Raw genomic sequence first — 13,914 nt, 5'->3', positions numbered from 1 at the left:
CCGGAGGGGTTTTCCCTCTGCTCTGAGAGACTGCTAGACTCTATCCTCATTATTGTTTGATCTTTGATGTGTGCTCCAAGGACATCTCCACATTGTGGCAGCCTCGCACCCTCCTTGCAGCCTGAATTGTATCTCTCCCGGTGGGGTTGCAGCCCTTTCCTCAGAGTGGGCCTGTAGCCTCGGCAACCCACCCACGCACTTTGATTGGCCCCCAGATGTGGCCTTTTAACTGGCCACCACCATAAGATCCTGTATGTGAGCAGGACTCAGACCACTATGGTCCGCACCAACATTTATCCCCGATAACAGAGTGTTTTCAAAGGCAGTAAGATTCCACACACAGGGCCATCCAGAATTTTGAATGAAGTTCTGACAGGCCACCATTAGCTGGCTCCAGGTTCAATGATGCTTTGTCATACATTTGCCAGCTCTTCAGACCTGCCACTTCTGCCCAACTTTCCCGACCAGTTCTCAACGGTAATGTTGCATACGGTGTACATTTCCTAGAAACATCAGTCGTTTCCTGTTGCTTTTCCTTTCTATCACACTTTATTAATTGACTCAAATTAAAAGAACAATAAATCAGAATTCAAGACACAAACATAGACAAGGAAAGCAGCTGATAAAATGTCTGTGGCCCTTCTACATTGTGTGCTACATGACAAGATGACTCCGGTGCTATAAAGCAGCATACTCTCTGACTCACTGTGAACAACCCCACAGAGAATCCGGTGACAACTCATAATTTCTCTATAGAAATCTGAAAATGTTGAATGCTGCTCATTCGCTGAATGATTGCCATGGAGATGATTCAATGATATTGTAAAACAAGGCAATTCAGCACTCCGGAAGATGTGAGTCAAAGGTTTGGCAATGAATCACGCAGATATGCTCCCGACCTTTTGACTGGGGCTCCTATTAAAATGCAGGCACTTGGACAATTTACAATCCATGTACTGATTCCTTATGCTCAGATCACCAAATGAAATTTGTTTGCTGCAGTTTGCCATTTCCAAAAAGAATATCAACACTGTTCCTCAAGAAACAAAAGCCAGTCTGTTTTTTTCACAATGTAATATGATATCACAAAAAGTGATTGGAATTAATCCACATTACTTTCCGGCTACTGAGTTCACGGAGCTCATACGTGCCTGGGGGTTATAAAAATTTACATCTTGCTATCGTTTGAAATGATTGTAAAATCCCTGGACATGTTTCATCTTTATAACATACCTTAGCAAGTGGGGTTAAATGGAGCAAAAAACAGTTAAAGGCTGTCAGGTTTGATCATTAAAATTGCAACTTTTTGATTTAATCTCCGGTTTCCAGTTACAAGAGTACACGAGTTCAGGGAGCTGCAGGTAATCAACCCATACATCACACTAAACATAAAAAAATCAAAATACTGTGGAGGCTGGAAATCTGAAATCAAAACAAAATGCTAGAACTCCTTTGGGTCTGGCAGCATCTGTGAAGAAAGAAACAGTTAGCGTATAAAATTTTCTTTGCTTCATCGCTGCCAGAACAGCGGTCCTGCCAGTGGGTTAAGAATCACTCTGCTTAAGGAACATGATTTGCTGAGGTTCTTCAAGCAGACCCCCAAATCCCCTACCCCCTCCGAAACCACTGGGATCTGTCAGGATCTACCTCCCAATGTGGATAAAATGGCCCTTCATTGGGCCTTTCAGTGGCTCAGTTGACAAGCTGTAAGAAAACAGGGGGTGGTGGTTGATGGGAAATATTCATCCTGGAGTTCAGTTACTAGTGGTGTACCGCAAGGGTCTGTTTTGGGGCCACTGCTGTTTGTCATTTTTATTAATGACCGGATGAGGGCGTGGAAGGATGGATTAGTAAATTTGCGGATGACACTAAAGTCGGTGGAGTTGTAGACAGTGCAGAGGGAAGTGGCAGGTTACAGAGGGACATAGATAAGCTGCAGAGCTGGGCTGAGAGGTGGCAAATTGAGTTTAATGCGGAAAAGTGTGAGGTGATTCACTTTGGAAGGCGTAACAGGAATACAGAGTACTGGACTAATGGTAAGATACTTGGTAGTTGGATGAACAGAGGGATCTGGGTGTCCATGTGCATAGGTCCCTGAAAGTTGGCACCCAAGTTGATAGGGTGGTTAAGAAGGCGTACGGTGTGTTAGCTTTTATTGGTAGAGGGATTGAGTTTCGGAGCCAGGAGGTCATGCTGCAACTGTACAAAACTCTAGTGCGGCCGCATTTGGAGTATTGCGTACAGTTCTGGTCGCTGTATTATAGAAAAGATGTGGAAGTATAGGAAAGGGTGCAGAGGAGATTTACCAGGATGTTGCCTGGTATGGTGGGAAAATCGTATGAGGAAAGACTGAGGGGCTTGAGGTTGTTTTCGTTAGAGAGAAGAAGGTTAAGAGGTGACTTAATAAAGGCATACAAGATGATCAGAGGATTAGATAGGGTGGATAGTGAGAGCCTTTTTCCTCGGATGGTGATGGCTAGCACGAGGGGACCTAGCTTTAAATTGAGGGGTGAGAGATATAGGACAGATGTTAGAGGTAGGTTCTTTACTCAGAGAGTAGTAAGGGCGTGGAATGCCCTGCCTGCAGCAGTATTGGACTCGTCAACATTAAGGGCATTCAAATGGTTATTGGATAAACATATGGATGATATTGGAATAGTGTAGATTAGAGGGGCTTTAGATTGGTTCCACTGGTCGGCGCAACATCGAGGGCCGAAGGGCCTGTACTGCGCTGTAATGTTCTATGTTCTATGTTCTAAGCCAATGAGCAGCAATGCTGTTGAAATTCTCAGTTTATGATATGCCATGGTGGCAGGAAAACACTTGCTGCCCCCAACATGTTGCCAGCTCTTCTACTTCCCAGCCTAGCCCCAAAGGCCTGGAAAAATTCAGTCCATAATTGAAAAACAGGGAAAAGAATTCTTGTACTGAAAAATTTGAAGAAGATTATCAAGGGTAACGACTAGAGCCCCCATTGCTTTTGCAGGCTTAACCTACTAAAATTTCAAAGCACCTTTGTGCTGTGCGTAGAGGGTTGATTTGACTGGCAAAGCATGTCCAGCTAGACCAGTTCAGATATTGGTTTATAGGATTAGCTGGGATCAGTTAAAGGAATCCCACCACCTGGGAACAATGAATGGACCAGGCTGACAAGTGCATTATTAAGAGTGCCCTGAAGTACTGTGTTCCCAGTATCCGGAATGTCCTGGCCCAGGTATTAGATCCTGCAAAAGAGAATTCACCACTTTCAATCTTCCCTTGTCAGGTAGGTTACCTTGAACAAACTCATCACCACATTGGGAAATCATATACCGCAGCTCATGACATTCAGTCCTTTAAAACTGAGGCAGGAAAGGTTGATCCAGGAATCCAGTGAAAGTGTGTAGTTTCATCAGATAGTACCAGCACCCAGCGGCAAATCCATTATACTAACAGAAGAGTGAGGAGCAATAGGAGTAAACCTGAGAGCTGACGGGCAGTGAAGTCCGGGGAGCCAGGGAGGTGAAAGGCACAACAGTGAGATCAGTACCGCTGAGGGAACCTGTCTGAGAGACAGCTATATAGGTGAGCGCACTAGATCCACAAGGGGAAATATAACTACATGAATATTGTTCTCCCAATTACAGTTTATCAAAAACTCACATTCCTCTTCCCCCAGCTGTTGCTCTATGAACAGTAGTCAAATTTATTTTGAATGCTAACAAACTTCTAACTGCTTTCAATTCTCATGTCTTTACTTCAGATGAAAATGCAAACCTGGGCACAGCCATGAGATATGAAGAGATTGGTGAGTGAATCATTTCCTGCTGACTTGTCTTTTTATAGTAGATTGGTAGATTTTAGCTCTTGGGAATATTGCACAGATTTGGTTTTTAACTTCCTATGTATGATATTTCGAGAGACAGTAACTTGATATTAGCATCCTCTCTACACCATTTTCCATTGGGTAAAATAGACAGCAAGTTAGTGGTGTAAACAAGGCGGTGTCACAAGTATCTGAGGTAGTGTACAATGCTGTAAGGGATGGTTTTAGCTAGTGCTTAGAGAAAAGTAAAGATTCAAATGACAACATGAACATAAGCAGTGTGGGCACAGTAGGTAAGAATGGTCCAATCTTTTAGCCATAAGCAGACTATGATTGTAAAGGTTACACCTCCCCAGGACAGGCCATTAAAGTAGTGTTACAGTCTCTGGTTTGCATGGCCACTCCATTGTCATTGGGCAAAATTCTTCCATCAGTTACATAGCTGAAAACTTTGATCAGGGCTCGCTAGTTATGGTCCTGTCTCCCATGTTTTGTTCAAATGTTATTAATTCTGTGTAACACTGCACTATTTGAATGAACCCCTTCCCTCCCACTATGTAAAGTATTACCCTGATGTTTGTCTTCTCCTCACTCAGAGCTCCGCATCTTGTTGCTGTGTGGCAGCGACTTGCTGGAATCTTTCTGTATCCCAGGTCTATGGAATGAGGAAGATGTGAGTATCTCTTCCAGTTACAATCTGTTTCACTCTGTGTGTTCAAAGGGTTTATAAAGGGATAATAGTTATATTGTGGTAAAGATGCAGGATAGGTCTTGGCAATTTGTGCTGGAAAATTCTATTCCGGAATAAAATCACACCCTAAGAAAAATAAATCAATAAAAATTCTGCCAACATGCAGGAAAATGAGCACTTGGTTCCATCTCTGATATCACAGCCAATGTCAAGAATTTCCCTGGGGGAAACCTTGGGCGTGAGCCTACCTTGTGTTATTCAGATGCAGTGCATTGGTTCTCCATGAGTGACTTACTATCGTATTCACTGAGTTTATTAAAGCTGTTAAAAATGATGAGGTTCTTCCACGTGGATTTTAACCAGTTGTCCAAGGAGCAGACAAATCAGGAAAATTGAGAGTGAGTTTCTTAAAAGGTTCGAATCATTTTGGACCTCAATGCCGCTTAGTTCTATCCTTTAAGCCACAAGGCTGTTGGTAATGAGTCTGATCCCGCGTTAGCTGCTTACTCTGAAGCGGTAAATAAAGGCAGTTTTCTCACTCCCTATTTATGGTCGTAACTGTAATCGTACTTTGAAATATCTTTTCCCAGATGGAAGTGATAGTGGGTGATTTTGGAATCGTGGTTGTCCCTCGTGAAAGTGTAGACACAGACAGGATCATGAATCAGTCCTCATTGCTCCGCAAGTACAAGGTCAGTGCACAGCATTTTACTCGGTGATTGTCATCTATAACCATTAGCTTGACCTTTCTGAATGTTTTTTGAAAATATTTCATTGTGAGGTGATAGGATATCATTTGCAGTCTTGTTAATAATATTCAGACAACAGAAATTAGAAAAACATTCTTTTTGATATGAATAATGCAACTAGGGGGGCGGGGGGGTGAGGGGGGGATGAGGAGAGGCGGGGGGGTGAGGAGAGGGGGGGGCCGGGGCGGGAGAGGGGGGGTGAGGAGAGGCGAGGGGGTGAGGAGAGGTGGGGCGGGGGGGCGGGTGAGGAGGGGGGGGGGGGGTGGGTGAGGAGGGGGGGGGCGGGGGGGGGAATGAGGGGAGGTGAGGAGAGGGGGGGAGGATCATGATGGAGAGGCCATGGAGAGAGAGCATCCACAAACAGGCTTTGTGAGGGGAGTGGTGCTCAATATAGAAAGCTGTGGAAGGAGGCCTGAACAAGATACTTCCCGGGCTGTTCTCTGCTTTTCAATTCCTTCCGTCAGCCTGGAAATTGAGGTGGGAAGGGAAACAGCTGTTAAGTGGTCATTATTTGCACTCTTCAGGGCCTCAATTGGGGCAAGGGCAGGCTGGCCTTGCCTGTCCCACCATAAAATTGCAGACAATTTGGTGTGGGAGGGAGGGTAATGGGAAGACCATCTGGGGAATTTCCCCCCCCCCCCCCCCACCCCCCACTATCACCTACACAACCCTGCCAGTGGGCAACATAAAATTCAGTCCATAAAGTTTGTCATGCTGGAAGTGCTGTTATTTTTATTATTCTATTACTTGTCATAACGTTGTGCAGCTAAAGATAATTTCTAACAAGGTCAATTCTCTCATCAATTTTACCCTGGTGCTTGAAAGACAGGATGAATCTCAGATTTTCTGGCATGATATATGTACCATCATTCCATTAGTCTATATCATGATGCACAAGGCATCATAACTCTATGAAACAGCCTTGTTGGGCTAGTGGGCTTTTTCCTATCTGTTATTTCATGTTTGTGTGAGCCCCCATGTATAAAAGTGTTTCAGGTGATGACACTGTCCTGAGACTCGGCTTAACTATATGTGCTGTGGTTAGGTTAAGTGAGTGGGCAAAGACCTGGCAAATTGAGTACACTGCGGGAAACTGTGAAATCATCTATTCTGGCAGGAAGAATAAAAACAAAGCATATTATATAAATGGTGAGAGAATTCAGAGCTCTGAGATGCAGAGGGATTTAGGTGTCCCAGAGTATGGATCGCACCAGGCGAATATGCTGGTACAGCAAGTAATTATGAAAGCTAATACTAGGATGCTACCGGGACTTGATGGTTTGATTTATAAGGAGAGGCTGGATAGACTGGGACTTTTGTCCTTGGACAGTAGGAGATTTAGGGGTGATCTTATAGAGGTCTATAAAATAATGATGGGCATTACATCTTTTCCCAAAAGTAGGGGAGTCTAAAACTAGAGGGCATGGGTTTAAGGTGAGAGGAGAGAAATACAAAAGGGTCCAGAGGAGCAATTTTTTCACACAGAGGGTGGTAAGCATCTGGAATGAGCTGCCAGAGGCAGTAGTAAAGGTGGGTACAATTTTGTCTTTTAAAAAGCATTTCGACAGTTACATAGGTAAGATTGGTATATAGATATGGGCCAAATGCGGGCCCCGCTTCCCCCCCAATTTCCATCGAAAAGTTCCCAGATTGCAGTGTCTAATCCCACCCCCCACCCCCCCCAAAGGACCAGTGTGGAAAACTCCTTTTATGACATTTTGCTATAGAACATAGAACAGTACAGCACAGGACAGGCCCTTCAGCCCATGATGTTGTGCCGAGCTTTATCTGAAACTAAGATCAAGCTATCCCACTCCCTATCATCCTGGTGTGCTCCATGTGCCTATCCAATAACCGCTTAAATGTTCCTAAAGTGTCTGACTCCACTATCACTGCAGGCAGTCCATTCCACACCCCAACCACTCTCTGAGTAAAGAACCTACCTCGGACATCCTTCCTATATCTCCCACCATGAACCCTATAGTTATGCCCCCTTGTAATAGCTCCATCCACCCGAGGAAATAGTCTTTGAATGTTCACTCTATCTATCCCCTTCATCATTTTATTAAACCTCTCCCCTCAACCTCCTCCACTCCAGAGAGAACAGCCCTAGCTCCCTTAACCTTTCCTCGTAAGACCTACCCTCCGAACCAGGCAGCATCCTGGTAAATCTCCTTTGCACTCTTTCCAGTGCTTCCACATCCTTCTTATAGTGAGGTGACCAGAACTGCACACAATATTCCAAATGTGGTTTCACCAAGGTCCTGTACAGTTGCAACATAACCCCACGGCTCTTAAACTCCAACCCCCTGTTAATAAAAGCTAACACACTATAGGCCTTCTTCACAGCTCTATCCACTTGAGTGGCAACCTTCAGAGATCTGTGGATATGGACCCCAAGATCTCTCTGTTCTTCCACAGTCTTCAGAACCCTACCTTTGACCCTGTAATCCACATTTAAATTAGTCCTACCAAAATGAATCACCTCACATTTATCAGGGTTAAACTCCATCTGCCATTTTTCAGCCCAGCTTTACATCCTATCTATGTCTCTTTGCAGCCTACAACAGCCCTCCACCTCATCCACTACTCCACCAATCTTGGTGTCATCAGCAAATTTACTGATCCACCCTTCAGCCCCCTCCTCTAGGTCATTAATAAAAATCACAAATAGCAGAGGACCAAGCACTGATCCCTGTGGCACTCTGCTAGCAACCTGCCTCCAGTCCGAAAATTTTCCATCCACCACCACTCTCTGTCTTCGATCAGATAGCCAGTTACCTATCCAATCGGCCAACTTTCCCTCTATCCCACGCCTCCTTACTTTCATCATAACCGACCATGGGGGACCTTATCAAAGGCCTTACTAAAATCCATGTATATGACATCAACTGCCCTACCTTCATCAACACACTTAGTTACCTCCTCAAAAAATTCTATCAAATTTGTGACTTGCCCTTCACGAATCCGTGCTGACTATCCCGGATTAATCCGCATCTTTCTAAATGGTCGTAAATCCAATCCCTAAGGACCTTTTCCATCAACTTACCAACAACCGAAGTAAGACTAACTGGCCTATAATTACCAGGGTCATTTCTATTCCCTTTCTTAAACAGAGGAACTACATTCGCCATTCTCCAGTCCTTTGGCATCATCCCCGTGGACAGTGAGGACCCAAAGATCAAAGCCAAAGGCTCTGCAATCTCATCCCTTGCCTCCCAAAGAATCCTAGGATATATTTCATCAGGCCCAGGGGACTTATCGACCTTCAGTTTATTCAAAACTGCTAGTACATCCTCCCTCCAAACATCTACTTCCTCCAGCCTATTAGCCTGTAACACCTTCTCTTCCTCAAAAACATGGCCCCACTCCTTGGTGAACACTGAAGAAAAGAATTCATTCATCACCTCTCCTATCTCTACTGACTCCATACACAAGTTCCCACGACTGTCCTTGACCGGCCCTAACCTCACCCTGGTCATTCTTTAATTCCTCACACATTCCTCCTTGATCCGACCCGCCAAGGACTTCTCATGCCCCCTCCTAGCTCTCCTAAGCCCCTTTTTCAGCTCATTCCTTGCTAACTTGTAACCCTCAATCGAGCCATCTGAACCTTGTTTCCTCATCCCTACATAAGCTTCCCTCTTCCTTTTTGCAAGACATTCCACCGCTTTTGTGAACCAAGGTTCCCTCACTCGGCCATTTCCTCCCTGCCTGACAGGGACATACCTATCAAGGGCACACAGTATTTGTTCCTTGAAAAAGTTCCACTTTTCATTAGTGCCTTTCCCTGATATATGATGAATTCCTTCTACTTACTGAAAGCCTCAGAAAAGCGCCCACTACAGAACCCTTCCTTTCTCTGATCAGCCATCATTTTCCCGGTGCTGAATATGAATGGTGCTTTTTAGTCAAATTATATCAGCTTTATATTGTTGAGTTGTTCTTGGCTGGAATTGAATTGAGAATTAAACTTCATTTCAAGTCTTTAGTGATGTAGCAGAGCATTGCAAGATGGATCAGATCCAGGTCCTAGAGTTGTAAGGGCAGGTGCTTCAACCCTATCACATCAAACGAACCTATCATATCAAACAATCATTTTGTGTTGCAACAACAACTATAGCAATAATAACAAACTCATAAATTCTTGGGCAGTTGTGTGGATAAGGATTTTGCTTGTATCTGATTTGTGCGTGTATCTAAGGCAAATCATTTTTTTCCTCAAACAGGATAACATCCTTGCTGTAAAGGATGACACTAATCATCCCATGTCTGTTGTGAGTTCTACCAAGAGTAGGTATGTAATTTCCTTCTTATATCCGGATAGCAACTGACTAATTGTTATTAAAAATACAGGTTTAGTGATAGTTGACTCAGTGAATCGCTGAACTGTACAAACTAATAAGATCTCAGAAACCATTCACAGTCTGAGATGAGTTGGCTTGGGGCTGAGGTTATGCCAAGGTCTAGATGTCTCTGGTTTAGGGGAGATGAAAATCATTCTAGTCCAAATTATTATCCAACAACCCTTGCTAGAAGTGTGAGTATTGGATTAGGGCAGGATTAAGTTAAATTATGATACAGCTACCAGCCAGCAGTTAATCACCTTTCAAACAGAAAACAGGGAGCCAGTGACTGAATACCACCCTTCAAACTGAAATCAATAGCCAGAAGTGGGAGAGCTGTGGCTACAAGCTGACATCCTGCTCCCTCATTCACATTGTGCCAGGGTTTCAACTCACTGCACCAACTCACTCCAGAGCAAAAAACCTGTGGTTCATAACGCGGGTTCATAAATAGCTCTCTACTTAACTCTGTAATCGCTTTTTATACAGCAAGCTTGGGTTAATTTCAAAGGTGAATTTCAAAGAAAGAGCGTCCACAATATTACACTTTTTGGGAACACTTTAATCTGAAGGGTTTTAAATTTAATTCCATCATTGAACAGAATTTTTCAGGTGATAGACGTATATTTTGACTTTTCTATTGGCCTTGACAAAAAGATTTGAAAGGGGTTGCCAATTCGTTATCACTCATTTTACAGGCACAAAAAGCCAAGAAGCAGTCCATGTTCTCCTACAAGGAGGATTTCATAAATTATATTCTATTGAAGAAGTAACACAACTCCAGAGTTGAAATTTGATCAGTAGTCAAAGGCCCATAGAGGAGGGCGAATTGCATAATCTGGTTTTTATTCATTTGTCAGTGGGATTGGGTTCCATACCCAAGTTCAAAGGCCTCAGGCCCTGTTTCCAGCTGCTCTTGGATTGCACAAGCTAAAAGGGGTAGGAAAATAGAAGATAGAGCCCAAAAAGAGCTAACGATGTTCTGCCTTATACAACAGCCTGAAGCACCGCCGACCCCTCCCTTAACCCCTTCCCCAGCCATTGGCCATTGCCACTGTTACTGGCTTCTCAGGCCGACCATCATAGTTGGAATTCCACCCCCATTTCCAGGCGATGTATAGCCTTGCTACCTCTAATGAACTGGAAGTCCAGATGGAATCAAGTCATGTCAGGCAGAGCAGCCTTCAGGTGTGATCCACTTGAGTAGCATCTGGATATGGAGGGAAGAGGAACATCAACTTTTGCTTCTGGTTGGGAAGGAGTTTGGCGAGGGCAGAGACCTTTTGGAACAACGTCTTCAGCACATCACAGCCCAATATCAGTGATAGATATTAAAATGGTAGCAGATTTACAGCTCATTTACCTCCTGCTGTGTGGAGATCACATCCTTACAATGGGAAAGAAGGCAAGTAAATGACCGAGGGGGGATTTAATCTCCCTCCATTTTACTCAGACAACCACACTCCTAAACGATAATAAAGCAATTGTAAAATAGATAAACAGATTGAGCCAACAAAATGATTTTGTTGTACTAATGCAATTGTGATTAACCATTTGCATTTGCATTTTGACAGACTGGCTTTGCAACATGGTGATGGCCATGTGGTGGAATATTTGAACCAGCCCGTTATTGATTACATCCTGCAGAATCAGCTCTACATCAAGACATCTGGATAAAAAATTTCCAGCAAGGATCAGAAAGAACAGCTCACAGTTTCCCTCTCAGTAAAACTGTGCCACTGCTCTACTGCTTACATATACAGAGCTTCTAGTGTCTGCCATTTCCACTCTACTGTAAGAGCAGAAGCTCTGCCGACAGAATGCACTGTATGAACTGCACAGAACTTCTCGCTGTCCATTCATGTCTCTTCCTCTGTGCTGCCCTCTAACTGACACTTGTGCTGACCTTCATATTATCGCAGGAGACCAAGTGTCAGTATAACTATCTCCATTTTTTTTATTAGAAGTAGAATCATGTACGTTTCTTCGTAGGAAATTCCTAACCTCTCCGTGCTGCTTTGCAACTTTGACACAACCAGGTCGCCTGCCTACTCTGGGCTTAGCGATTCAGGACTTGCAGTTAGTAGCATGCTTAGTTCAAAGAACTGCTTCAATGCCTCTGTGTTTAATAAATGTGATAACGCTCAAAAAGTCAATTGTTCTCCCAACAGGAACAAGTAACAATTTGATGGCATTGCAGGTATTCTTGATGACTCACAAAATACATAGCTTCTAAAATAGTTACCAATGTCTTGACGTAACTGAGGAAAAATACATTTGCACCAAAGTTCTGTTTGGAGAGGGAACATCACATTTAGCCTCCTTTTCTCCAATTATATCATATAGCACATAGAAGTCAAAGGAAAAAAACAGTAGATTTTTTTCGCGATTCAAAAATAATGCAATATTTTTGTCTGATTTTCATCAGCGATTTCATGCAGAAAAATTAAACGGTGTCAGATGTGAAATTTGAAACAAACCTATTTGAAATCACATTTCATTTCCATGTAGCAGCAGGATGCACAGAAAAATGATCAAATTGTCTGCATAAATCAGACTGTTCTCCACTGTAACACAATACATCATTGAACAAAACTCATTCATGTTTAGCAAGTAAATATGTTAGCAGCCACAAATATTTTTCAAGAATGTTAGCGAACAGGATGATGCGCACTTAAACAATCTGCCATTTAAATAATAGCGAAATATTGACACTCAAAAGTCAAGAGCTGGAACTGAGAAGTCTACATCCTTTTTGGTAGAAGATATTCCTTGACAGTATTAGTTTTGGTTTAAGATTGTTAAGACTCAACTTCTTCCGTCTGTGTTCCCTAAACTGGCTTAATAATGCAAACCAGCAAAATGTTTAGCTCATAAGACCTCAGTTACATTGAGAGTTGGCATCCATTTTACTCCCAGGGTCTGACTTTCATCCCTCTTTTATAGTATACTCACTTCAATTTTATAAAACATGATTGTATTTCATTTGGCACCCAAGCTGTTATTTTCTCACTATTCTGTACAATCCTGCTCATTCCCTTTAAGCTTTTTTGTGGAAGACATTTCTGTTTTTCTTTTTAAGGTTTGTCTCCTATGCTACTGGGAATGTTGTAATTGTCCTTGGTCTTAGTCAACATAAGAACATAAGAAATAGGAGCAGGAGTAGGCCATCTAGCCCCTCGAACCTGCCCCGCCATTCAATAAGATCATGGCTGATCTGATAGTGGTTTAGTTCCACTTACCCGCCCGCTCCCCATAACCCTTAATTCCCTTATTGATCAGAAATCTATCTACCTTTGTCTTAAACATATTTAACGAGGTAACCTCCACTGCTTCAATGGGCAGAGAATTCCAGAGATTCACTACCCTCTGAGAGAAGAAGTTCTTCCTCAACTCTGTTCTAAACTGACTCCCCCTTATTTTGAGGCTGTGTCCTCTAGTTCTCGTTTCCTTTCTAAGTGGAAAGAATCTCTCTGCCTCTACCCTGTCTAGCCCCTTCATTATCTTATATGTCTCTATAAGATCTCCCCTCAGCCTTCTAAACTCCAACGAGTATAGGCCCAATCTACTCAATCTCTCCTCATAAGCTAACCCCCTCATCTCCGGTATCAACCTGGTGAACCTTCTCTGTACTCCCTCCAAGGCCAATATATCCTTTCGCAAACAAGGGGACCAAAATTGCACACAGTACTCTAGTTGCGGCCTCACCAGTACCTTGTACAATTGCAGCAAGACCGCCCTGCTTTTATACTCCATCCCCTTCGCGATAAAGGCCAATATTCCATTTGCCTTCTTGATCACCTGCTGCACCTGCAAACTGAGTTTTTGCGATTCATGCACAAGGATCCCCAGGTCCCTCTGCACAGTAGCATGTTGTAATTTTTCACCATTTAATTAACAGTCCATTTTACTATTATTCCTTCCAAAGTGGATAACCTCACACTTGTCAACGTTATACTCCATCTGCCAGATCCTCGCCCACTAACTCAGCCTATCCAAATCTCTCTGCAGACTTTCCGCATCCTCCACGCAATTCACTTTCCCACTCATCTTTGTATCATCCGCAAACTTTGTTACCCTACACTCGGTCCCCTGCTCCAGATCGTCTATGTATATGGTAAACAGTTGAGGCCCCAGTACCGATCCCTGCGGCACGCCACTAGTCACCAACTGCCAACCAGGAAAGCACCCATTTATTCCAACTCTCTGCTTCCTGTTAGATAGCTAATCCTCAATTCACGCTAACACTTTACCCCCAACTCCGTGTACCCTAATCTTCTGCAGCAACCTTTTGTGAGGCACCTTATCGAACGCCTTCTGGAA

General features: G+C 43.4%; 1 protein-coding gene across 1 annotated transcript in view; it reads left to right on the top strand.

Annotated features, from left to right (window-relative positions):
* Positions 1 to 11,834, top strand: part of nmnat2 (nicotinamide nucleotide adenylyltransferase 2) — a 251,535-nt gene extending 239,701 nt beyond the window's left edge. The window contains exons 7-11 of the mRNA XM_078219366.1: positions 3,743 to 3,787; positions 4,402 to 4,478; positions 5,087 to 5,188; positions 9,475 to 9,542; positions 11,166 to 11,834. Coding sequence (XP_078075492.1) covers positions 3,743 to 3,787; positions 4,402 to 4,478; positions 5,087 to 5,188; positions 9,475 to 9,542; positions 11,166 to 11,268 — 395 coding nt within the window. The 3' untranslated portion in view covers positions 11,269 to 11,834. The remainder of the gene's footprint in view (positions 1 to 3,742; positions 3,788 to 4,401; positions 4,479 to 5,086; positions 5,189 to 9,474; positions 9,543 to 11,165) is intronic.
* Positions 11,835 to 13,914: the final 2,080 nt, after the last annotated feature.

This window comes from Mustelus asterias, chromosome 8 (genome assembly GCF_964213995.1).
Source record: "Mustelus asterias chromosome 8, sMusAst1.hap1.1, whole genome shotgun sequence".
NCBI lineage: Eukaryota > Metazoa > Chordata > Chondrichthyes > Carcharhiniformes > Triakidae > Mustelus > Mustelus asterias.
Note: the sequence above shows the minus strand (reverse complement) of the source record. Positions and strands in the feature narration are given on the sequence as shown.